Raw genomic sequence first — 24,679 nt, 5'->3', positions numbered from 1 at the left:
AGGCCATCAAAGGACTTGCCACTGGTCACCTGTTGTAACTTTCTCAAAAATCATCTCTGAACAGAATGTTTATTTATTTATTTATTTATGAGAAGCCCACCAATGATAAAGACATGCAGACTATGGGGGGGGGGGGGGAACCCCAGTAATGTATATTTTTGGCTCAGTGTGCTGGTCATGCTTTCCATAAAATTTGTTTTTTAAAAACTTAAAGCATCAGAAGATGCTGCTGAAGAAACAAGAAACAAGTCTGTTAGGAATGTCCCAGAACAGAGTTAAAGTCATCAATGGGGTTCATAAAAAGGACAAAACTCAAACATTTGCTGACTTTGATGACTAGCATATTCCCTTCAGCACTGCAGCTGGCACTTGGCTCCATTTCAAACACTGACAGTGCAAAAGTAGCTCCAAAGAAGCAAAGAAAAGCCAAAATACGGCTTCATAAAACAACAGACAAAACAGTTAGCAAGAAAACTTCCTCTGCATAGTAGGATCTGATTGCCTGTTCCCCAGCCTCAACAGGCCTCAGCACCTCCACATCTAAATTAAAATTTTTTGTGTTGTTTTAGTTTTAAATCCAACAGGAACAGCATTTAGTAGTGCCTCTAAAAATGGAGTGGAACAGTTACAGCCAGGAAGGGCAGTTATGTGAAATCTCTAATTACAGTTGTGTCATTACTGACAATTCCAAATTTCAGTTGCTTCTTTCCCTTTTAACTCTCTCCATCATAACTGGCTTCTAGATTATTGTTTTAATCACACTCAAACCTGAGTCTGAGTATGAAAATTAAACAGCCTCAAACATAGTAACACTATTGTACAAGAATAAAGTTGCAGGACATTAACAATAAGAAAACATTAGTATTTTGCTCCTAACAACAGGGAAAACGGGATGTGCAGGATGGATCTCTGTGAATAGATGTGAATGGGAGCCCACAGCCTTGGCATCCATGCAAGATCCTTGGCTGAGGCAGTGGAGAATGAGGCAGGGGTCAGCATATGAGAGGGAAAGAGTGGCTGGCTGGTTACACTGGTGTAAATGGGTGTGTCAACAATGCAATTCCAGAAACAGCCTGAATTCCAGAAACATGCTTCAATTTACAGAACAGTGGTGGTGCAGAGGGAAGCTTCAACCTTGCAGCTGACAGCCAGCTGAGAATACACTCATTTTTCACTTGTTTCCTCCATGGAATGTGTATCTTTTCCATTAAAGGCTTCAGATTCTCATTTTCAGGTCAGACCATCAGTCATCCCTGTTTTCCAACCCTACCAGTATTCACACTCCAAACCGTGTAAATGCAAGTTAGAAAGTAAGAAATGCTCCAATTCCTGCAAGAAATACATCAAGTGCTAGGAAATCATATTCAAGAAAAGAACAATTAAAAATGTTACATTCTGCGGGTGTTTACTAAAACTTCTCAGAACTCACAGCACCGCTGCCCGAAGTGGCTCCCCTCCAAAGCAACCACTCCAAACTGCTTAGGGAAGCTTTGCCTAACACAGGAGAACAACACCCCAGTTCCCATTCCCACTCCACCACGTGTCCAGGGCTCTGATCTACTCTGCAACAGGGCTTTTAAACATCTGCAGGATTGTCTTTTGCTTGTTCTTAGGCAGTGAACAAATATCATTTGTGTCACTGGTATTAACCACACAATTCAAAACCTTTCCTTCCTTGATGCTGGGGGATTTCACCCGGACCCTGGCAGGGGACTGCCAGTTTTCATTGCAGGAACCTTTCCTAGTCTTGTGGTGATTGGTTTCAGCCTGTGTTTTTGATCCCTTGGAGTCTTTTGCCACCTTGGAACTTCCCTTCCTGGCAGAGGAGTCTTTCAGGGACCGAGGTGGTTTGGTGCGCAGCAGATACTCGTCTGGAGAGCCCTTCTGCCTGTTAAGTGTCCTCTCCTCCTTGTCGAGCTCCTTCTGCAGCTGCAGAGCCAGGAGCCTGTCCTGCTCCTCCTGCCTGCGCCTTTCGTAGAACTCCTGCTCAAAGGCTCTTTGTGTCTGCAAGTTAAAATCATTCATCTGCTCTCCTTGGTCTTCTACACCTTCCGAAGAGGCTCTTCTCCTCTTATCAAACATGCCCATGTCAATCATAGCATCAGCTGGGGCCTCCAGTAACTTCCTTTTGGGAGTCTCCTTAGAGTTCTGTGGTCTCCCTGGTGTCTCTTCATCTGAGTGTCCAGCCTCCTTCCCCGGATCACGCAACGCAGTCTGGCTGTCAGACATCACACAATCCATTCCTAACTGACCAGAGGTACAAGAGTCATCAGATTTTTCAAGGTTTGCCCTTTGGACATGTGTTAAATTGCCACTGTCTGGCTCAACTGCACCATCTTCTCCTTTGGATCTAGGAACAACTGTCCTACACCCTTCCCCTTCTGTGGTTCCATGAAGTGCCTCTGGAACTCCATCTTCTAAACCATTAGGTCCTGGTGTTTTTTCCTGCTTGACAGTGGCAGTTTCACCTGAAGCTGAGGCACTGAAATAGTTCATGCACGATTCCAAAAATGAATCCTTAGCAGCAGATTCTTTATTTACACTGGTCAGCTGTGGAGACAGGGTTGGCATTTCCTCTTGCTCATCCTGCAGCACAGAGCTGCTGCCTTCATTGCCGTTGGTCTCCTGAAGAAAAGGGAGACACCACTAATGAAGTAAATTTATCAAAAGCCCATGGGTGTGAATAAATACCAAAGTCACTTCTCATGGCTGCATTGACCCTGAGTGCTCTGTGACAGCAACTCAGATACTTCTCTTTTTAAAAAAGTACCTAACTGCTTAATAATAATGAAAATACTTAAAGTAACTGCAGAAGCCCAGCCAAAGGACTGAAAGCATAACAACTGTAGCTTTTTCCTCTTATCAGTGACTCAGACCAACTGTGCACGCCTGCTCATCTTCACTGGAAGTCTTATGATCAAACCAACAGCCATGGAATGATGTAAATCAGGGTGCATCCTCTTCCAGTGGACTCCAGAACTGGGAATCATGAATAATGAAGGTAGCTTATAAAGGGCAGTATAACCTGCCCAGTACTGATGTGCAAGGGGAATAGAGAACTGGAATCCTACAGGCAAGCGGAAAATATCCCACAATTACAAACTCTGAGATTTATAACAAAATTACTCCACTTACCACAGAGATAGAGTTGTTCCTGCCTCTTCCTGTGGAACTGGAGAACGATGCTGAGCCCAACACACCATAATTCTTTGGGGACAGATACCTTAAAAGGAAAAAAAAAAAAAAAAGATACACCTCTTTAAACATTTTGTCCTTGAATTGTCAGTCCTTTGCATCATTCAAAACCTTCATGTTCATTCAGACCAACAAAAAACAACAAGAAGGCAAGTATTTCCCTCCTTCTCCTATGAGGAAGTGTTTTAAACTTCAACACTTCATGTTTGTCCCCAGTTACCTTGGGAAGCTGGCCTACAGCCTTCCAAAGAAGCAAATGGGGCAGAGGGACACTGAAACAGGCCAATAATTAAAGAAACCCTTGGCTGAATCCCTTACTTCTGAATGTCTCCAGAGTTGCTTGGTTTGTTCTTTGCCTTGCTCAGGTTCAGTGGGGATGCCTGAAGGGAGAGGCTGTGTGCTGGTGATGGGCCGCCAGGCACGTGTTCCTCAGGATCTTCATTCTTTCAGACAAGTAAAAACAGTATTAGGTAAAACAAAAAACAACACAAACTGCACAAACCTCAGGGAACTACTCTGGTTTTGGTGCAGGATTAGTTACTTCTGTCCAAATAATTCCAGAACCTTGAGTAATGGATGGTTACTGAGAAAGAAATGTTAATCTAGCACTAAGGGACAGGAGGCTTTGCTCAAATAAGTACGCAGGTTTCATCATTGGGCAGCAAAAATTCAACTATGCAAAACAAATTAATAAAACAAAAAAACACCTCCAAAAGGTAAGGTACATTTACACTGTATGTTCCTTTCTTCCAGTACAGGTTACAGGTACTAATTTCTTCCAAAGAAGGAGTTTTTAAATCATGAGGAAAAGGAAGCACACAGCAGAAAATCAATGTTTTCACAATGAAAACATGCAGCACACTTACTGGATGCTGGATTACAAGTGTGTATTACACAGGCTTCACCCTCCCCCTGGCTTTTCAAAAATTAATGGTCAATCAAGGCTTTAGAGTACTGGGGGAGTGACAACAGCTTTCAAGTACAACTAAAATAAATTTAAACTATTCCAAATTTTAACATTTGCTCTGAGAAGTCCAAGCTGCTTGCACTATACTGACATTTGCTGCTGTCCCACTGGATCCTGACTCACCAGACTGTTACTGAGTTGCCAGGCCAGCTCTTCATCTTGCTTCAGCTGCTTCTCCATCTCCTTCCTTCTCTCTTCTGCCAGCCTGTGCTCCTCCTCTTCCTCTGCCAGCAGCCGCTGGATGTATTCCTCACTCGCTTTGTTCTCCTCCTGTTCATGTGCTCGCCTTTCTGCCTCCACCTACACCAGATGTTTGAAAAAATCCACCTGGTTACTACTGCAGGGCCACATTTTACACTGAGATGACACTCCTTAAACCTGAACCATTCACTGTTACAAAATACAGCAGTATTTCACTGCACGAGTCTCGAAGATGTAAGAATTACACAGATGCTTATGTGTAGAGCCTCCGGTTTGACCGCAGTGACAAACCCTTTGGTTTCTCTAAGATGATACCATTAACCTTGCTCACCTGCAAGGTTAAACTCCAGTCCTCACCTTTTCAAAGAGTTAGCAACAAAAAACTAAGACCTCCAAAAACACAGATCTACAGAGAAACTGGGATTAGAATTCCTTCTAAGGCTGAATGCCAGCTATCCCACAGCATTTGCTCAACCTGCTTTTACCATTACATCTCCCAGCATTACATCTCTCTCTTCTAGAAGAGTGCTGCTCTCTAGAAACACACAAAACCCAAAGCAGCAGGCCAGGAGTTTTAAATCTGCTTTCCTTACAGCAGACATGCTGAGAGATCAGTTACCAGCAACTCCATGAGGACAGCAAAGTACTTCAAGAATAAAGTTTCTTTGGAAATCCCTCCCCCTGGTCCTCTGCTTCATGTGCTCCTGTAATCACCAGCAAGGAGCTCTCAGGGAAAGGTGCATTCCCATATATTTTCCAACTCTAAATCTTAATACTAATGTGTCTGAATTGGAAGAAGGATGCTTAAATAGGCCAAAATTGAGAATTCTTTAAAATCTTTACTGATTTTCAAATGAGCACAGGTAACAGAGTGAACAAAGAAGAAAGAAAATGCTGTATGTTCATTACTGAAGGTTATCTAATTGTGGTCTCTCACTTGGAGGGAAATCAAGAAGACAAATATAGAATCAAAGCCTGAACAGTTCCAAATTTCTATATTTGCTACTTGCATGTACATTGACTGAGAGATGAGGTTAGGAGGTATAGATCAAGAAAACCTGAGAAATGTCACTCCATGTCAAATACAAAGAAATCTCTTCCATCAATTTAATTCAAATTCAGGAGCGACCAGTATGTTCTTTCAGCTGCAGTGCCCTTTTAAGTATCTTTATTATTAAATAAAACTACAGCTGCTTGTGGGAACAATTCAAATAACTGGGTACAAAGCATTTATGCTTTTTAAACATATTTTTAGACTTACCTTACTAATCTCTGCTTCATATTCCTGCCTCAGCTCCCCAGGCTTGCTCAGCTGGTGCTGTGGCTTGGGGACACAGACTAATCAAGAGGAAGGAGAGGAAAATACACAGAGTCAACAAACACAAAGTCATGACAGTCAACAACACAGCATTTTAACTCCATACCCTGTCCTGGGAATGATTCGACTTAAATCAAGTGCTGTGGTTAAAAAGAGGAAGGAATAAAGTAAAAAAAATACCAAAGAATAAAGTTTACACAGTAGAAAAGCACGGTGTTACAGAGTGGCAGGAACAGGCGGTGTTTCCCAAGCACTGTATACAAAGCAAATATAATGGAACAATTTGCCCAGAGAAGCTGTGGCTGCCCCATCCCTGGAAGTGTCCAAGCTAGATGGAGCATCCTGGTCTAGTGTAAGGTGTCCCTGCCCATGACAGGGAGGTGGAATGGGATGATCTTCAAGGTCCCTCCCAACTCAAACCATTCCCTCCTTCATTCTCTGTTGGTACACTGACCATAATTTGTGTCTTTCACTCTTTTTTCATTAAAAAGACCTCAGAACACTGCAAGTGGAACAAGTTGTCCTACAGCCAACCTACCAAAATGTCCCCCAGGGGCACTTGCAACATCATAAACCCCAAAATCCTTCTTCAAAAAGTTAATCTGATTTCACTTCCTTCTCTCTGACACCACAATTTTCAGCTCACAGATTCTTGCATTGACCAAACCCCTGGAATTTCAACCAAACTAATTAACACCTAAAAATCTTTTAACCACTTCACTTACTTGACAGTGATAAAGAAACACACCCACAGACTCAAACACTGCTTGCAGATGCTACAGCTGCAAATGAGCAGTGAACAAGGCCAGGCAGCCACACACCAAAGGCACGAACAAATACCCACTGAAATGACCAGACAACGTAATTTTATCCTCTGCACTACAAATAAAGAAGGCACTGCCCACTTCTTCCCTGCCCCTTTTGCAGGAGAGCTCCGTCTCTGCCACCAGTAACACACCTGCCTACCCACAGCTCCTTATATCCCAGCATCTGAAGTCCACCTGCAGTAATTCCTGTGGCAAAGCAGACACATCCCAGGACAAGGGACACTTCACTTACTTTCCTCATCCAAATCCTGTCCGTTAATCCTCCGCTCGCACTCCTCTGGGTAATTCTTCTGAATCTTCTCCCAGAGTTCCCAGTTGATAAGAGTATTTCTGCGGGTATTGTACCGTGCCCAGGAGGAGACTCGACGCCTACAAAAGGGGCAACAAAGACTGGCCTTTTCCACTGTCATCTGGAAGCAGGAATTACAGAGGGTATGGCTGCACGGCAGCGTGACAGGCTCCACAAAGATCTCCATGCAGATTTGGCACAGGCAGTCAGACAAGGAAAGCGGGGCCTTGGATTTCTTCGACATACTGACTTGAGGTAGAGGAGCAACACTAGGGTAACATCAGGGCCTGAAAGCAAAAAGAAACAGTTAGGTTCCTCATGGAAAGTAAAATAAAGGAAAATACAAAATGTTTTACAGCTACTGTAAGAAAACGTTAGTGGATTTAGCAGCCTGCTTAAGTGATTGCTTTTGCTCAGTGCCTGAGAGATTCCTGAGGAAGAAGCAGATTTTTACAGAAGTCATGGGAAAACTCTACCAGGTTTTCCTGCTGCAGCTTCCTGTGAGCTGTAACCGGTGCTTTGGGGATAGCAAGGAGGTGGTAATGAGAGAGGGGAAAAGAAGGTGAGAGTTCTTCCAGACACCTGTGTTACTCCCCTCTTCTCCCACTACTCCCTATCTGCGATAAAATACGCTGGATATGTTATTCCAGTTACCTTAACCTTCCATTCTCTCATTTTTTTCGGTAAGGCGCATCCTTTGAGAGCTGCTTTTGGCACAGGCTTGGTTCCAGCACGTTCTGAAATACACCAGAGCAGAGCAGCTTCTTCCTCATTCATTAGCTTGCTTAAGCTAGGAGTATAAAGCTACAATTCTTTTTTTCTCAAGAAAAATTAAGAATTAAAACTTCAGCACCTTCTTGTATGACTTGAAACTGGGGGGGGTCATCTGTCTCCTCACACGATTTTTCCACTTGGCCCAGCAATACTGTGGGAGAGAAAACAAAAGACACATACAGCAAAAGAAGAAACCCACTGATTTTTAAGTTACAAGCTTCTTAAAGAGGCAGCTTCAGACACAGGAAGCCCTCGAAAGAAAAGCTGCCATTCCTCACAGAGAACTCGCCATGAAGACAAATACACGTTAAGGCGGGATTTATTATTTCCGCTACTTTTATTGACAAAAAGAAAAATAAATAAATAAATAACCCCCAGCGAAAAGGGGGGCCCCTCGTGCCCCCCATCCAGCCCCCAGGACCGGCAGGGTGAAGGAAGGTCCCTGAGGAAGGTCCCGGCCGGGACCCTGCACCCACCGCTCGGCAGGCCGGGACAGGCCGCGGCTCCCGCAATGGCGGCCCCGCTCCGCCCTCACTCAGGGGCTGTTCCCGCCGCCCGCCTGACGGCTCCGCCTCCTCCTCCTCCTTTTTCTCCTCCTTTTTCTCCTCCTTCTCCTCTTCCGTCTCCTCCTTGTCTCCTTCCGCCGAGCCTGCTGGGAGACAGAGCCCGCTCAGGGAGAAGGCGGGCTGGGCTGTGGAGGCACAACGGGCGGGAGCCGCTTCCCACAGCCCGAGAGCAGCGTTCGGCGGGATGGTGGGAATAGCCCTTCCCTGCGGGGGTCCCTGGCCGTGCTCACCTGGCCAGGCACGGCACGTCCCGCCTCAGGTCCTCCTGCAGCATCTCGGCCTGCCGGTCCAAGCCGTGCTCCAGGCTCCGCAGGCTGGAGTCCAGCTGTGCGAACCGAGCCTCCAGCCACTGCAGCCTGCTCTCTACTCTGCGCGGTGCAAAACGACAGTAAGCCGATTTCGGAAGGATTTGGGGCTTTTTCTGCTGTGACATTGCGTTCCAGACCCCGCTCTGGGCGTCCTCCCAAGACTTGTGAGAGCACCACTAAAAGTCGAGGTTTATTGTCACATCTTTTTGGTCGTTTCCTGGTGCAGAGATCTTAAAGTCTCCAAATGCAGGCAAAATTAGTATGTACAGGTATCTGTGGCTCTCAGCCATTTGCATTGTAGGTGTTTCTCTAACACGTGTTGAGGTGATTTATGCTTTTATTTGTAATGCCATGGTCTTTTGAACAACTTTAATTTAACATTGAGCAGAACTTTTCATTAACTCCTCCGGTTAAAAATTACGCAAATAATAAACAAGCCACCTGCAGTGTTTGTTTTTTTAATAGGACTGTCCTTCCATGGAACGACTATGATAAAAACTACTTCATAGCTCGCGTTTATTGAATGCTTTTTCATTATTTGGTATGTGTTGTGTTTTTCCCTATTTAAAGTTGTAAATTATAAAGATGAGGTTCTGAGTTTTAAGCCGCTCCACTTTTGCTGAAGGAAACTGCCTGGTTTAAAAGAACTTGTTGTGTTGAGAGGAGAATGCAAATATTTATTTTTGTGTCCATTTCTCTCTTTCCTGCAGATACAGGATGTGCTGGTCTTCTGTCACTGTGGTGGTTTTTGTAAAGACAGTTTTCTCCACATTTTCCTCAGTTACCTGACTGACATCAAGGCATGTTCTTGAGAATCCTAAGGATCTGAAAGCTAATGTAAATAATTCAAAGTTCCTTCTTAAATACTGAAGCACTATCTCAGTACTATGTACTCAATAGTGATTTCCTAGCAGAACATCACCTACTCCTTACAGAATTCTTTGTGATTTTTTTCTTTTTGTTTTACTGGCAGAACTTCAGGCTATATCAGCTAACAGTAACAGCAAATATTATTACCAACATATTTATCTTTTTTCATTCCTAATTTGCCCCACTGCTTCTGTTACTATTATTATTGTATTGTTTTAATGAGTTCTGAATTGTGACCTACTTGTGTTCAGCACTCTAGTCATGTTTGTGGCCCTGTTTTGTGTATATTTGGGTGAACTTTTTGTAAGGACAAAAATACACAACAGCTGGTAATGACATTAAAAAATAAAAAGCCAAAACAAAACCCTTCAAACATTTTTTCCATTCTCTGATACGTATGCCACGGTATTTAATGCCTGTTGTTATAAGAGATGACCAAAAATGCCATTTTTTCCTATCAGCAGCTCCTACTTCTACTTCTGCCTCCCCCTTCTCCAAACCAAACCCTATTTTGCATTGTCTGCAGCTGACCTGAATGAGGAGAAAATAAAACTATTTCACCGGTAGCATATTTTACTTGGTATCCCCGACCTTAATGACTTTAATTCACTGTCTGGCTGCTTCTGCAGATCCTTGTCTAACGATTTTCTGTTGTTTCCTTATGCTACCAGGCTTCCTCTGCAGCCTGGTGAAAGCTTATCTTACTGCAGCAGAACTCCTCTTGCTTCAGCAAGACTTTTGGGACGAAAAGAGAACTTTCATTGGAAAGTTAATCTGGTGTCACGTAGAAAGGTGGGGAGTCCAGAAGAACTGGAAGGGTTGATGTGTCAGAATTGGATTGAATGTTTCAGCACAGAGAGAGCAAGTGCAGAACCTGAGGTGAGGTGAGTGGGGTTTTCTGGGAATGACTTCCAGAGCTGGGCTGTCAGATAATGAGTGTTCCTGACGGTGGTTTGCTCCCTGGTTTGCAGCTTTTTATCACGGTAAATGAGCTTCCTCATGGCCCATTCTCCAACTTCCTCCTCTACAAGTAAGGGTAAAGTTATCTGAGATCTCATCACTAATGCTACTCTCAGTGCAGCAGTAGTTTCTCAGCAGCCTTCAGTCCAACGCTTTGCTATTTGACCAGTTTCATCTCTCAAACATGATTTTAAATTGCCTGTTTGTAAATTAATCTTCTGTATTTTTAAGCAGCAGCAACAAACATTTCTGCATTTGCCAGTTTTGGATCTAAAATTGTCTGTTCAATCAGACCACAGTAGATCCATAACTGATCTTCCACAGCTGCAACTGGATTCTGATAGACTGAGTGCTGCTGCCTCCTGATCTAAGTTTGGAATGAAAAGAGGAAGTATGGATTAAACCTCCTGCTTTTATTTCCTTCATGACCTCTGAACACTTTTTCCTTTAGTGTAAGTGAAATTACCACTAAGTCAGTGATCTCTAAATCTGACTAGTGTACACACAAACCACATCCCCATTCTTTACCAGAAAGCTTTTCAAATTCCCCTCTTGTTAGCACACAGAATGTACTTTGAAGCCCTGCAGTAGAAGCTCCAGCATTCCCACTTCTCTGGAAGTGTGGTTCTATGTGAAACCTTATTTGTGTTACTCAGGTATCTATAGAAAATGACATTTTAGAGCTATCACATGGGGTTGATTTTCCAGGCTAGTGCAGCATCCCATGCTTCTCCAAGCTCTCCCCATTTGCTCACTCCATGGTAAGTTAGACACACACTTCTTCAAGCAGTTTCCCACAGAATTAGTTTTCACTTTTTTCTTTCAGGTGTTGTTTCATTGTTTCTCCCTCTGGTCAGGTCTCCAGTAGCTACTTTTGTGTTCACCATCTTGTGAATCAGAGTCATAAAGGCTGTGGGTGAACCAACAGCATGAACAATATCTCAACAAGAGGAGCAGTTTCTTTCCAGATTTGTCTGTCTGTCAACACATAATCATTTATTTCCTAAGCAGAAGTACTGTATCCCATCAGTTGTGGGGTTGGAAGGACCTTAAAGCCCACCTCATTCCATCTCCTGCCAGGGGCAGGGACACCTTCCACTAGACCAGGTTGCTCCAAGCCCTGTCCAACCTGGCCTTGGAGACTTCCACTTCCAGGGATGGGGCTTCTATGGACAGCCTGTGCCAGGGCCTCAGCGCCCTCACAGTAACACGAAAAACCAGATGTGCAAATCCACAGAGTGGGGACAGTATCCTTCCTGCCTGCCTCTAACTGCTGAGAATTTCAGACTCTTCTGACTCTTTTTCCTCAAGATCCATGCTCATATCTTAATATCTGCTCTGAGCCACCACCACTGGTGCCTGCTGCTGCACAGCCAACCTCGCACCAGTGCCAGCAGGGGCAGCTGAGGCCGGATTGTTTTCCAGGAAGTCCATGAACCTGTTGGTCACGTTCCTTTGCCAACTGCAGGCTTTGGAAATAGAGGGTGAATCAGTGTCCCTTATGTCCTGATTCACCAGTGATGGTGCCTTGTTTTCTTTAAACTTACAAGAAAGGTCCATTTTGGGGATTTTTTTTTTTTTTTTGCTTATGCCAAACACTCCCTATCTTTGAACCCTCCAGTCTCTGATCAGAAGTTCACCTTAAATCTCCAATTAGAACGGCGAACCTGAATTTCACAGAGTCACAGAATATGCTGAGTTGGAAGGGATCCACAAGGATCCAACTCCTGCTCCCAAACCCCCAGCAATCCCACTTTGTTCCTGAGAGTGTTATCCAAATGCTCCTTGAGCTCTGGCAGCTCCAGTGCCGTGACATTCCTTGGAGAACCTGTTCAGTGCCTGACCACCCTCTGGGTGCAGAACATTTTTCTAATATCCAACCTTGACCTCCCCTGACACAACTTAAAGCCATTCCCTTACAGAGATCAGTGTCTGTCCCTCCTCACAAGGAAGTTGTAAACATCAATGAGGTCTCCCCTCAGGGCACTGAACAGACCAAGTGACCTCATTGCCTGGTGACACTTCATGCAGCTGTAGGCCAAGGGAGATGGAGCAACTCCCCAAATCCTGCAGCAAATCGCCAGGGAATGACCACCACCATGGACCTGATGGCTCTGTCCCTCTTTCCTCCCCAGTGAGTGAAGAAGACAGATTAAACCTGTTCATGAGCTCCTCCCTCCCTGTACTGACACCATGTCCATTTACACCTCTGCCCACAGAAGTTTCCAGGGAAGCCCAGTGCTCAGGGATTGTCTGTGGTGTCCCGTGGCCCAGCCCTCCGTGCCCTCCCCATCCCAGCCCCGCAGCACCTGGTCAGTGTCTCGTTCAGGGAGCGCAGGGAGATGCTGCCTTTCGCCATCTTCCTGGAGAACACCACGAGAAGAAATAGAAGCTGGAGCAGGCTTGCTCCTCTCTCCTGTAGCCGGTAGCAGCAGCAGGGACAGGGGATCTGAGTCCTGCAGGAGGTTGTTTGTTCCGAGGCTTTTTATAGCCTGGGTATCCAAATATAGGTCATGGATGCACCAACACACGTTCATGGACATATCACACACTGAACCACGCAGCCTGACCTGACTCCTTCCTCTGCCCCACTGCTCCCATGTCTTCATAGATGAACTAATTCACAGGTTACACAAAAAGGAGCAACTACACTTTACTGCTTTTTTTTTTTTTCTTTTCTGTGTTTTGGCTTCAGTTTGGTGTTGCGCACACTAGATCATGTCTTGGGCCAAAGTCTCCTGCTGGGAAAGGCTGTACAAGCAGATTGCCTGTGTTTTTTTTTAATTAAAAAGGTATGAAGGTAAAATCTGATTTGGATGAGAATGAGTTCTGTTTTACCATTTGGTTGCAGGGCTGCTTTGAGCAAAACTAAGACAGCTAGAATCTCTTCCATAGAGGGTGGACAGAAGCTGCACAACCAGATAATGATTTTCTGGAGCTAGGTATGTTAAAATAAAAAGAGCTGGAAATTTTTCCATAATCATATGGGTCTGGTAACAGCCCAGCTGGTGAAACACAGCAGCACAAACCCCCCACCAGTGCAGCAGGTTCTCAGCCAGCACTAGGAATTCAGTTCTGTGACAGGATAAAAACAGCCCAGGAAAAAAAAACCTTTTTTAAAAAATTATTTGCCCACTTCATGGGAGATCCAGCAGGACCGGAACATGTCCAGAGCTGTAGCATTTACACTTGGGTCTTCCTACCTTAAATTTGCAAATGAAGGGAAGATTCTAGCAAGCCAAGTTCTGCTCATTGTGTTTCAAAGCTTTGGGAAGACAGGACATATTTGGGTAGGGAGAAGCTGTGCCTTTGGCCTTTCATATTCCGTCGTGATGGGGGTACAATACACTTTTTGACACAATTTTGTGTGAGTCTGGCACTATTAGAATGAGTCTAAGGGCAAGGGAATAGTGAGAGAGAAAGCATTTATTAACACAGGTGAATTATTTCTTTTTCCATGGGATACACAACTGACAGCTGACCCAGCAAAACAGGTGTAACAGTTCCCCTGCTCCTTTTGCTGCAATGAAAAAATTCAGTTGGCAACCACAGGGAAACTCATTTGATTATTTGTTAATTGATGCATCTCTAGTCTATGCAGCTGCTGACAGAGTGATGAAAACCAGATCCCACCACGACCAGTTTAAGCCAACTGGGACACAGCTTCATGGGAAAATTCACACAGAGCACTGCAACAGCCCAAACCACATAGAGCTGAGCTAGTGACAGCCCTGCTACTGTTCAACAGCCTCACTTAGCATTGTGGGTGTCTCCTTAGCACTAATTTTGTCCTCCAACCTTAATTACGTCAGCTTAGTAATGAACTAATGTTACCCCTAAATACAGAGACCCGTTACGCTTAAATTCAAGCGGCAAACTGCCAACCCTGCATGAGACAGTGGCTGTGAACATAACAGCCACAAAAAACCAGCACCAGGCCAGAGACACCACGAGTGCACAACAAATCCCTTCCCCTTCCCAGAGACCCAGATGGGTTCACTGTCCAGTTCACTGTCAGTGGATGTAACTGGCTCCGAGAAGTAGTTTTGTTCCCCAGACTCCTGTAAACACCTTAAGTGTTCTTAAGGCACCTTAAGGGTGCCCTAAGGTTCTGGCAATGGATAGGCTGATACAGAGCTGGTCTGGTCAGCAACCAGCACTGTCCTGGAGCCTTTGATCTCTGCAAATGACAGCCAGTTCACCTTCTCTCCGTGCTCAATGCTGAGCTTTGGCACAACTCCAGGGTGTTCATTTGAGGCCACTCTGTGGATCTTCCCATCTTTCCTGCTGGAAGCAGCTGCTTGGGCCTTCTTCCTGTGCAGAGATTTTGCTGGACTTTTCTGCTGCTTCCCCACATTGCTGCTGACATCCCACAGCAAGACTTTCCCATCGTTTCCTCCAGACAACAACCAGTATGCCTCTGGCATGAAGAGCACCTGTGAGACTCCCAAGCTGTGAGCCTGGAACTCCAGCTCACGTTCAAACCTGACCCCGGTGACCCGGAATATTCGGATTTTGCCATCCTGAGCTCCGCAGCCGAAGATGTTGCCGCAAGAGGCGACGGACAGGGAATGTGCGAGCGGAGGGTTGAAGAACTGCCCAGCTGACTGTGAGCTCTCTTCTTCCATGTCACACTCCTGCAGGTTCATGGTCCACAAGGGACGAGCTTTCTGCAGGTTCCACAGCATCACCTGGGGGGGGGGGGGGGTGTCAAAAAAGGATGAAATCAGTAATTTGTGTGGTTTAGTTCAAATCGGATCTTTAATAGTAAAATGAACAACCACACTTCTGACTCTAGCAGAGCAAAGGCTGTGTATGACTGCAGGAGGTGTAAGGCCCGTGGTGAGGAGTGGTTAAACTTGCCCTAATAAATGTAGCAAATCTTTCTGGCCTGCTTTCTAAACCCCCACCATTCTGCAGCCAACGACTCAGACCTTTAGACCATGAAAGATGCAAACACTGCTCTAAAAGCTTTTGCATTCATCTCAGCAGTAGTAATCATGATATACTGCACATCAATTATTGAGTAGGAGGGACATGGAAATTCTAGCAGTGAATAGAGATCATTATCATTCTGGATTTCTATCTCTGCTACTTAGCCTAAAATAGTCATTTCCACAAACGTGTCTGAAAATTGGGACAGCAAAAGGCATACAGTAGTGCATGTGGTAGTAGGCTGTGGTTTTTAAACAGGCATATTTGTATTTATTTTTATATCCAGTGAGTAGATCTGGTTTGTGCTATGGAGTAGGGCATGCTTTACCTGCTGGATAGGGCAGGTCATGCTTTTAGAGTTCCTTGTCCAATGCCACCCACTTTCAAGCCCCCAGTGAAGAATCCTGTCTCCTGTACAGCAGTTTAAGCACTACAGATTTACACTGAGCCAATTAAAAATAATGGTCTCAAGACTTGTGTAGGATCTGAATTGACAATGAGCACTCTCAGGGCCAACACACTGAAAAGCACAAGTCAGTCTAATGCAGCACTGGTGTACTGTTTGCTTCATAAAGCTAAGCTTCAATTTGTTATTTATAAAAATATTTGGCATATTTATAATATTATCCTTTGGTAGTAATCACCAAAAAGAAGCACAGGAGTCTTTAAATTTAGGTCACAAAAGAGCCTGGCTCTGCATTTCTGGACTCCAAATCACAGTAAAACATCTGAAATACATTTCCTGTCACTTTACTGCTTCAGTGACCACTGCTGCACTAACACTACTTCCACAACAGCTGTGATTTACTGTAAATCAGAGGGGCTGGGTGATGCTTACAGAAAATAATCTTGTTTTCATCACAGACAGCACTGCAACAGCCTGATAAATCCATCAACTGCTGACAAGTTTTGTGCAAACTAAGTATTTTCTGTCCTCATGGCATTTTCCCTGCTTCATCAGAAGTCCTGAAAGAATTCCAGCAACCTAAATTTCAACTCTCAGCAGCCACGGCTTCCCCAAGGGTTTGACAAGCCCAGAACATGTTTCATAGAGCTCATAACTTGTCCAAAGGTGTGGTGCAGCACAGGGCTTCAGAGTTCTGCAGCTAAGCTCCCCTTTGGGAAATGATGTATCTTAAATTCAGCCTCAATGCAGAGTGATGTTCTTTTCACGGTACAAAAATGCACTAATGAAATCCTGTTTTGGGATACTGACTTTCACCTAAAAACCAACTTGCTGAGCTACAATAAATTAAACTAATACTAAAAATTGGCTTGTACCTAGTTGTACATGAATGTTTACAATTCTAATAAGAAATTTCCAGCCAAGAGCCTGTGTATCTCCATTTTAGGGAGCAGAATTAAGCCAGCTGAGGGACTGAATGCTTTACTCCTCCCAGACAGTATCTATCATCATGGTTTTAACACAGAAAAATACAGTTTATACTAAATATCAGCATGTATTTGCTCTAATGGGTGTGAGATGTACTTTGGTTTCAGGAACACGGGGTGAAACTGCTCAACGCTGTCACACAAACTTCACTCTGACACAGCTGGAACCACAGAAAGCTTTGAGAAGTGACAGTTTTCATATTGGGCTAAACCAGGAATGTGGTCAGACCTCAACCACTGGAAAGAAATTACTGAAAAATATCTATTCTGGGTGGCCAATTACTGAAAAAGGGTTAGGTGGCCAACTCTGGACTTAACACCCAGCATGGTTCTTCTGGGAATGCAAAAAACAAAGTTTCCCCTCGATGAGGGCAGAAAAGTTTAAAAGATGCCAACAGAACAAAGGATAACTTATACAAATCACTTGTCCTCACAGTGATACGTTCTCCTTGCAAAGATGCTGCTCTTCCTGCCTGCCTCAAGCACCGTGTCTTTTCCTCACCATCCTTTGCATCCCATCTCCAGCCACAACTGATCCCTAGGGACAGCTGCTGGCTTTGCTGAGTCCAGCAAAGAGTTAATATGGCACGAGTGAGCTTTGCAGCTATTCTGATTTCCCCTCATCGCTTTTGAATGTTAAGGAAGACAAAACCAGGGGCAGAAGCTGCTGAGTAGAACAGCCCCAACACTTAGGTTTTGGGACAAAACTACTTCAGAATAGTGAGGGAGCTTTCCGGTGACTGCAAGGTGAACACCTTCATGCTCGGTGAAAGCCTGTGGGTGCTTCACCACACAGGTGGGCAATTATTGTTTCACTTTCATTAATAACCGTGCACATGTATGCAAATCACCTGCATGTCCAGTCCGCAGGAAACCAAGCTTTGAGGCCGCTGAGGTCGGAAGGCAACAGAGGAGCAGATGTTGGAGTGTCTCAAGGACCGGCTGACTTTGTTGCTTTCCAAGTCCACAACCTTGACGGCCCCCGAGTCATCCGCAGCCGCCAGGAAGCTGTCGGCATCATTCAGGGAGAGGCAATTGATCTCCTCCTCGTTCTCGTGGAAGCGCTGCAGGGGCTCCTGGAGGGAGCGGACATCCAGCACGCTGATGGTCTCTCCGTGAGAGGCGTACAGCGTGCTGGGGCGGCGGGAGGAGAACACCACCGAGGTCACGTCCTCCGCCTGCGGGAGCCGCAGCTGAGCCACGGGCGAGCCGCCCCCAGCCCAGAGCACCAGCTCGCCCCGCTCCGCGCCGCTGGCCACCAGCCCTTCCGCGCTCACGTTCAGGCACAGGACGGAGGAGGAATGTCCACCGCTCCACTTCGCTGCCATGCTTCAGGAACACCCCTGGAACAAACAAAAGCAAGCCCTGCAATGAGGTGGTTGTTCGTCTCTTATCAAGCAACAAGATCATCCCGCAAACACTTGAAACTCCAGAGCCCAGTTCAAACTGGCACCTCTACAGCTCAGCACCCAAGTGGAGCTTTACCCCTGACACCAGGCACAGCCGCGGTGCTGGCCGGTCTTCTCCAACCTAAACGATATAATGAGTCTTTTTAAAAGAAGGATTGCTAATTTAAAACACGTTGCGACATATTTAATTAGTTCGCGGAGCACACCCATGGTGCTCACCAAGCGTAACTCTCCCTGGTGTGACTGTGTCACAGTACAGCTCAGGGAAGCACATCAGCAGAAAATTAAATGAAGGGCGAAAAAGGATAACGCCAAAGTGCTGGAGGGACTGGGACGGGGCGGGGAAAAGGAGAGAGGCACACGCGGTTTGTGTGACACTTCGCTGCCCTAAGGTCCGTGCATTTATTTAACTATTGGGCGATAAACGGCTGGTTTCTGGTGGTTTACCCTTGTTTTTTTTTGAATTTTTTGGGTTTTTTTACCATATTATGTTTTCTATGTGATTTTTGTTGACCCAGCTCTAAAGAGCAGCCAAAGCCCATTCGTTCCACCAGAAGAACCTGCGTCTTGGCGATCAAACACCACCACAGGGAGGGCCCATACCTTCCCCCGTAGATTCGCGGCCGCCGGTCCCCGCGGGTCGCAGGTGAGGAGGGGGCCCCGTCCCCTGCAGCAGCTGGGTGCGACCGCCCCCCGTCCCGGCAGGCCCGGCTCTGAAGCCGCTCCCGCGGCCGTCCCGGAGCGTTCGGGAGGCGGAGGGGGGGTGCCCTCAGCTCTCACCCCAGCTCTCACCTCAGCTCCGCCGCGCTCCCCTCGCCTCCCCCGGGCTCCGCTCGGCTCCGCCGCCCCCGCCCCTCGCCGCCCGCCGCGCACGCGCGGGGCGGTGCCCGCGGCCGAGATGGCGGCGCCGCGCGCCCCCGCGCCGTGAGGCCTCGGGCGGCCCCGGCCACACCGGGAGGGCGAGGGGAGCGCGGGGGGCGATGGCGGCGGGGCCCGGCCCCGGGCCCGGCCCCGGGGCGGCCGCGGCGTCGTGGGGAGGGCCGGGTTGGCGGCTGCCGGGGCGGGTGCTGGAGCTGGTGTTCTCGTACCTGGAGCTGCGGGAGCTGCGGAGCTGCGCGCTGGTCTGCAAGCTGTGGCACCGCGTCCTGCACGGCGACGAGAACAGCGAGGTGTGGCGCAGCCTGGCCGCCCGCTGCCTGGCCGAGGAGGCCCTGCGCACCGACATCCTCTGCAACGTGCCCACCTACAAGGGCAAGGTGAGGCCGGGACCTCCCCACCCCACCCCGCCAGGACACCCCTTCACCGCCTCCCCCGGCGCTTGGGGACACCGCCGGAGCCCTCCGGCCCACCCGCCATTGGGAACGAAGGGGGCGGGAGGCCGGGAAGCGCGCCAGGGTTTTATCTCTTCGAACCACGATGGTTTGGGTTGGAAGGGACCTTAAAGCCGCCGCGGGTAGGGACACCTCCCGGTGGAGCAGGCTGCTCCTAGCCCCGTCCATCTCTCTCGCCCAGGTCCGTGCCTTCCACCACGCCTTCAGCACCAACGACTGCTCGAGGAACGTGTACATCAAGAAGAACGGCTTCACGCTGCACCGCAACCCCATCGCGCAGAGCACGGACGGGGCGCGCACCAAGATCGGCTTCAGCGAGGGCCGGCACGCCTGGGAGGTGTGGTGGGAGGGCCCGCTGGGCACCGTGGCCGTCATCGGCATCGCCACCAAGCGCGCGGCCATGCAGTGCCAGGGCTACGTGGCCCTGCTGGGCAGCGACGACCAGAGTTGGGGCTGGAACCTGGTGGACAATAACTTGCTGCATAACGGAGAGGTGAACGGCAGCTTCCCCCAGTGCAATAACGCGCCCAAATACCAGGTGAGGGGGCTTGGCCTGGGCTGGGTGGTGCTGGCTGTCCCGGCTGCCTGCTGGATTGCTCCAAAGTGACCCTCAAAAGTCTCTCTGCCTTCCCTGCAGAAGGAAAGTGATTCCACCTAGTGAGCCTTCCCCCTCCCTTCACTTACTGCTTCCGTGGGCTACACCTGTCTGGTGTTCACTGCTGACCCTGGGTTGTTTCCACACTTTAATCTCAAACACTGAGTGTCAAACCTGTACTGTGGGTGTCTGCTTAGGCCTCGTGGTGCTTTTTTGGAATAAAACCTGAAAAGGCTGTTGTAGCTTTCTGAAGTAGCGACTTGGCCCACAGCAAGGTGAGTGTCTGAGGGCTCGTACCCCTTTGTTGTCTGGCAGGGCAAGCTAGAGATAGTGCTTAGGTGAGAGTCTTCCTGCAAAAGCCTGTAGCAGTGCTGATTGCTGCTGCTTTGCCTACTGGCCACCATCCCGTGGGTGGCATCCCTCACCTGGAATCTGTTGTTCAAATAACTTTCAGGGTATTAAAGAGCAGATCCCACCTCTTTGCCCTTATAGAAGTGTTTGTCTTGTCATTTTTCCTGCTTACATAATTGCCTTTTCATTGCTGGGTTTGCTTGTGCTGCGACTTAAACTGGATCACTGTAATTTCCATCTCATATTCAGAGAATGAGTTAGAAGGGACTTTAAAAATAATCCAGTCTTTGGATTTAACATCTCCAATGCTGTGGCTTTGTACTGGCTTACCTTTCAGTTGTGGGTGAAAATCTGTGTAGTACCTTGTATATGATATTCCTAAATTCTGCGTGAAAGTTCAAATCAGTGGTCCTCTGGTGTATTTTGTGTTTATTAAGACATGTGCAATGATCTGCTCATAGAAAACGTGCTTACAGGGAACACGTGTGTGTTAATGTTGGCTGGAAGAAATTCCCAGTGCTGGGGCTGGCTGGAGAGGAGTTAGGAGTTTGTGTGGTGCCTGCTGTGCTTGTGGCTGTTCTCTGGGACTTTCACTGATGTCTGAAATAAGGTGCTACATAAATGCAGGGAGCTCTGGGCCTGCCTGGATCCAAGGCTCCTGCTGTGGTCAGTGTTGGTTTCACTTGTGTGCGTGTGTATGTGTATATATATATTTTTAGGGCTTTTGTTTTACATTTTATACTGAAATTTCCTTTTACCTTGGTGAGGGAACGCCTCTGTCAGTGACAGCACCTGCATATTAGTCTATTCTGTGATTTTTTTGTAGGTGGCAGTTGCCTTTCTTAAATCCATTGTGTTTAAAAATGCTCCTCACAGAGCAGTTGCTGCTCAGTAATAGCAGCAGCTGAACACAGAGTTCAGGTAACTTGGAGCCCATTGCAGAGATTCCAAAGCTCTGCAGTATTTCCCAAGCACACAGTGCCTGCTCTCAGTGCCCTCACAGCTTCGTGTGGGAAGGGTCATGTTTATTATCATAAACAGGAGGTGGATGCAGACTGTCCTGCAGAAGAGGTACTCAGGATCATGGTGGAATTGAGAAATTCCCGTGGTAAGAGCAATCAGTCATGAAACACAGGACAGCCCTACGTTAAAGTTCTCTGCTACATTACACTTTGCGTTATTTTTGTTTCCATCTGAACATGCTGACTGTTTCTGTGTGTTGTTTTTACTCCCCCTCCTGTCTCTGTTTCCAGATAGGTGAAAGGATTCGAGTTATCCTGGACATGGAAGACAAAACATTAGCGTTTGAGAGGGGCTATGAGTTCTTGGGAGTTGCCTTCAGAGGACTGCCAAAAGTTTGCCTGTATCCAGCAGTGTCTGCTGTGTATGGTAACACAGAAGTGACTTTGGTCTACCTGGGAAAGCCTCTGGATGGATGACATGGATTGTTTCGTTGGGACTTCGAGATGTGGCTGTTTGGGAGGAGAAATCTGCATGTTGGTTAGAGGGAAATGTGTATTAGAGGAAAAAAACAACAAAGAGGTGTGGGTGTCTGTCCAAGAGCCATCGAGGCAACCACATGGAATTTGGAAAACGGAGGACCAGCCGTACTTCAGAAATTGTGTTACATTTCCTCTTTCTACCAGGCCAGAAAAATCCTCAGGGCTGCAGTTGGTTGAGTGGGAAGCTGACACATGCATGTTGCAACAGATTTTTATTGCTAAAATGGCAGTGTGACCTCAAACATTTAAGAAAGGACTTGATACAAAAATGCTTGAGGAAATTACCCTGGGATTTGTAAGTGGCGTGTTTTGTGAGAGACTCCCATTTCCAAACTGCTTGTTCCTTCCTTCCCTCCTCGGGGCCAGCGTGGGGGCTGGAGCAGAGAGGGGCTGCTGGGGGTATTTACAGTTTTTAGTGTCCTGAGAGGCAGGGTCTGTGCAACTGCCCTTCTCTGGTATAACCATACAACACGTGTGCAGCTATTTTTAAGTGTATTTTAAGGATTGTATATAAAGAAAACGTTGAAAAGAACAGTTAAAAGAAAGGGTTTGCTTTATTCTAACTGGGACAGAATTTCATAAAGGAAAAAAATCGCCCCCCTCCCTGGCACCAGCACACACACCTGGGACAGGTGTACAGCCTACATGTCAGTGCAGTTCTGTTGTAATGTGCTTTGGGATGCTCTTGTGGAGTGCGGTGCTACTTTGGGTTGTTTCCTGTGAAAGTTTCCATGGCTTCAGTGACAGGTTTGTTCTCTGTAGGAAACAAAAAGCATTTTCCCTGCAAGTTTCCTTTCACCAGAACTTGCGCTCCCCTCAGGGAAGGAGGGCTGAGCACAGCACTGAGCTTGCCTTCCTCTCCACATCAAAAATGCCACCTTTTCAAAGCATTCTCTCACTTGCTAATCCCTGTTGTGAGATGTCTCAACATAATATGGAAGGAGCATTGATTTGGCTTCTGCAACCTGACCTTACTTTCAGCTTCAGTGGCTTTATAAAGCTTTAAGGCTTGCCTGAACCTTTCTTAACTCAATCAAATCCCCTTGTTGGTATGTTGGTAGCCCAACATTCACCTGCCCAGGACTAGTAAAACTCTCACCAGCCCTTTCATGGGGATTCTGGATCACATTCAGTGTTTGTGCTCTTCACTGATTCTCTCAAAGCCATGTCCAGACCCCCCAGGTGTGTCTGTGTGCTGGCCTGTGCAGGCTGGGAAGCTGCCAGGTGTAGTGAGGAGGGAATTCCTGGTGGAACCACTTTCCTGTGAGGCTGGAAGGTCTGTAGGGAGCCCTAGGAGAGCCCTTTACCAGGGCAGGAAGGCTGTGAGCCCCATGGCTGGCTCATGACTCTGGTTTTGTGCTTGTTGGCATCTTTCAGAGCTGCTTCTTGGAAGAGGGAGAAGGAAATGTTTAGACAACTTTTTTTTTTCTTTTTTTTTTCTTTTTTTTTTTTTTTTTAAATGTGCTAGAGAATGTGAGTTGCTTGGTATCAGACACTGGCAATTCTCTCAGCATGGAAGAAAGAGGAATTCCTCTTAGGCTTTTGCTCATTCCCCTTCCTGTTCCTCAAGGAGGTGAGTGAAGCTTTGCCTTGCCTTGCTTTTGGCCAGGTAGATCACCAGATTTTCTGCACTGGAACTGTGTAAGTTGTTACCATTTAAAAGTATTTATTTGTTTTTTGTGCTCATTGCTGAAAGGCAAATCAAGGTCTGTTCCTCTTGCTGCATCAGACAGAATGTGCTGTGAGCAATGGAGGTGTTTTAGGTGGTGCTGAGAAGAGCCAAATAAAGGATGTGGGATGGGCATACAAGTACCTCCTGGACAAGTCTGTTACAGGCATTGATTGTACTGGACTGTAAAGTGTCTGCAGAGCAGAATTGTGGGGCATGGAGTTGGGGATAAAGGAAACAAAACCCTGGCCAGTTTAGGAAAAGAAATAGTCCCCAGGATGAATGTATTCTCAGTGCAGTCCTGAAAGATGCAACCTCTGTGGTTGTCCACGATCCAGTTAGAGGCAAGGAAACCCTGAGAATTCCGAGGAGTTTTAATCACAAATTCAGATTGATTCCCATTCTTCAGACTGCATCTTACCCTCTAAATAATTTTCCTCTAAATCAGAAATGCTGAAAGTTGAACATTCCTTAGGGGGTGGGTTTGGGTGGACTCACTTATGTAAGATTATAACTTATTCCTGAAGACCAATGCTGGCTGTACAAAATATTAAAATAAACTCTGCTATCATTCAGAAGGATTTCTTGGTGTGGATTGTTGGAATGACATCTGCAGGATCCCACAGATGTTAAGAAGGGAGTTGCAGATTGGTGCCCGAAGAGTACAGAGGTGTTGGGGCTGTGTGATCTGCTGTGTGACTGCTGGGAAAGAGAGAGTCTGGGTGGAAGGAGGGCTTGGAAACTCAGGGATCTGACAGCTGTGCTTGGGAAATTGCTTCTTCTGAAACAGGGATGCTCACTCATAGCTGTAGGAAAGGCATTCCTGCCTCCTGGAAGCCTCTGGATTGGAGTTGGGGTGGTGTGGTCACTGCCCCCACTGCTGCACCGAGGGGTCTCCTTCCCCCTCAGCTTCCTGCTGTTTCCTTAGCTTTCCCCACAGAAGTTCAATATTTCACAGTGCTTTTAGGAAGAAGTATTGTGGTTTTGAGCTCTGAGGCACTTTACAAACTCTCTGCAGCAAGAGTTTGCTTTTAAGCAGTAAATCTTGGCTGACACCTCCTTCAGGAGCAGAGAGGTTTGGTGCTGGCTCACCATGAAGGCAAACTTGGTTTTTTTAGCTTGAGGTACCTCAGGGTCAGCTGAGCAGTTGTTTGGGGTATTTTTCCGGCCCTGACAGGATTTAAGTGCTTTGTTCAGGGGGAACATCAAGTGTTCACAGC

General features: G+C 46.8%; 3 protein-coding genes across 5 annotated transcripts; 1 reads left to right on the top strand and 2 right to left on the bottom strand.

Moving 5' to 3' along the window:
* Positions 1-92: 92 nt before the first annotated feature.
* On the bottom strand, positions 93-8,075 carry RNF168 (ring finger protein 168). Its single transcript, XM_062498995.1, has 9 exons — positions 8,048-8,075; positions 7,651-7,722; positions 7,452-7,534; positions 6,741-7,084; positions 5,625-5,701; positions 4,286-4,462; positions 3,514-3,638; positions 3,136-3,223; positions 93-2,625 (listed from the first exon to the last, which is right to left on the bottom strand). The coding sequence occupies exons 4-9, from the start codon at positions 7,039-7,041 to the stop codon at positions 1,558-1,560; spliced, it is 1,836 nt and encodes a 611-aa protein (XP_062354979.1). The 5' UTR covers positions 7,042-7,084; positions 7,452-7,534; positions 7,651-7,722; positions 8,048-8,075; the 3' UTR covers positions 93-1,557.
* Positions 8,076-13,683: 5,608 nt separating this feature from the next.
* Positions 13,684-19,221, bottom strand: WDR53 (WD repeat domain 53). 3 transcript variants are annotated; one of them, XM_062498942.1, is made up of 3 exons: positions 19,100-19,221; positions 17,454-17,945; positions 13,684-14,966 (listed from the first exon to the last, which is right to left on the bottom strand). In XM_062498942.1, exons 2-3 carry the CDS (start codon positions 17,928-17,930, stop codon positions 14,379-14,381), a joined length of 1,065 nt encoding a protein of 354 aa, XP_062354926.1. In that variant the 5' UTR covers positions 17,931-17,945; positions 19,100-19,221; the 3' UTR covers positions 13,684-14,378. The 3 variants fall into 3 exon arrangements, with proteins under 3 accessions (XP_062354926.1, XP_062354927.1, XP_062354925.1); XM_062498943.1 differs by lacking the exon at positions 19,100-19,221 and adding an exon at positions 18,804-18,839; XM_062498941.1 differs by lacking the exon at positions 19,100-19,221 and adding an exon at positions 18,615-18,832.
* On the top strand, positions 18,992-24,034 carry FBXO45 (F-box protein 45). Its single transcript, XM_062498944.1, has 3 exons — positions 18,992-19,267; positions 19,524-19,880; positions 21,542-24,034. The coding sequence occupies exons 1-3, from the start codon at positions 18,992-18,994 to the stop codon at positions 21,725-21,727; spliced, it is 819 nt and encodes a 272-aa protein (XP_062354928.1). The 3' UTR covers positions 21,728-24,034.
* Positions 24,035-24,679: the final 645 nt, after the last annotated feature.

This window comes from Cinclus cinclus, chromosome 10, assembly GCF_963662255.1.
Source record: "Cinclus cinclus chromosome 10, bCinCin1.1, whole genome shotgun sequence".
In the NCBI taxonomy this organism is placed as follows: Eukaryota; Metazoa; Chordata; class Aves; order Passeriformes; family Cinclidae; genus Cinclus; species Cinclus cinclus.
Note: the sequence above shows the minus strand (reverse complement) of the source record. Positions and strands in the feature narration are given on the sequence as shown.

Bases quoted from the DNA above. Each gene is read 5' to 3' on its own strand.
- RNF168 (XM_062498995.1), bottom strand. From the start codon at position 7,041: ATGTCGAAGAAATCCAAGGCCCCGCTTTCCTTGTCTGACTGCCTGTGC. The intron at 5,702-6,740 runs GTAAGTGAAGTG...CCTCTTGATTAG, and splicing joins ACAGGATTTGGATGAGGAAA to TCTGTGTCCCCAAGCCACAG. The intron at 2,626-3,135 runs GTAAGTGGAGTA...CCTTTTCTTCAG, and splicing joins GGAACAACTCTATCTCTGTG to GAGACCAACGGCAATGAAGG.
- WDR53 (XM_062498942.1), bottom strand. From the start codon at position 17,930: ATGGCAGCGAAGTGGAGCGGTGGACATTCCTCCTCCGTCCTGTGCCTG. The intron at 14,967-17,453 runs GTGATTTGCATA...CCCCCCCCCCAG, and splicing joins CCTGCGGACTGGACATGCAG to GTGATGCTGTGGAACCTGCA.
- FBXO45 (XM_062498944.1), top strand. From the start codon at position 18,992: ATGGCGGCGGGGCCCGGCCCCGGGCCCGGCCCCGGGGCGGCCGCGGCG. The intron at 19,268-19,523 runs GTGAGGCCGGGA...TCTCTCGCCCAG, and splicing joins TGCCCACCTACAAGGGCAAG to GTCCGTGCCTTCCACCACGC. The intron at 19,881-21,541 runs GTGAGGGGGCTT...CTCTGTTTCCAG, and splicing joins ATAACGCGCCCAAATACCAG to ATAGGTGAAAGGATTCGAGT.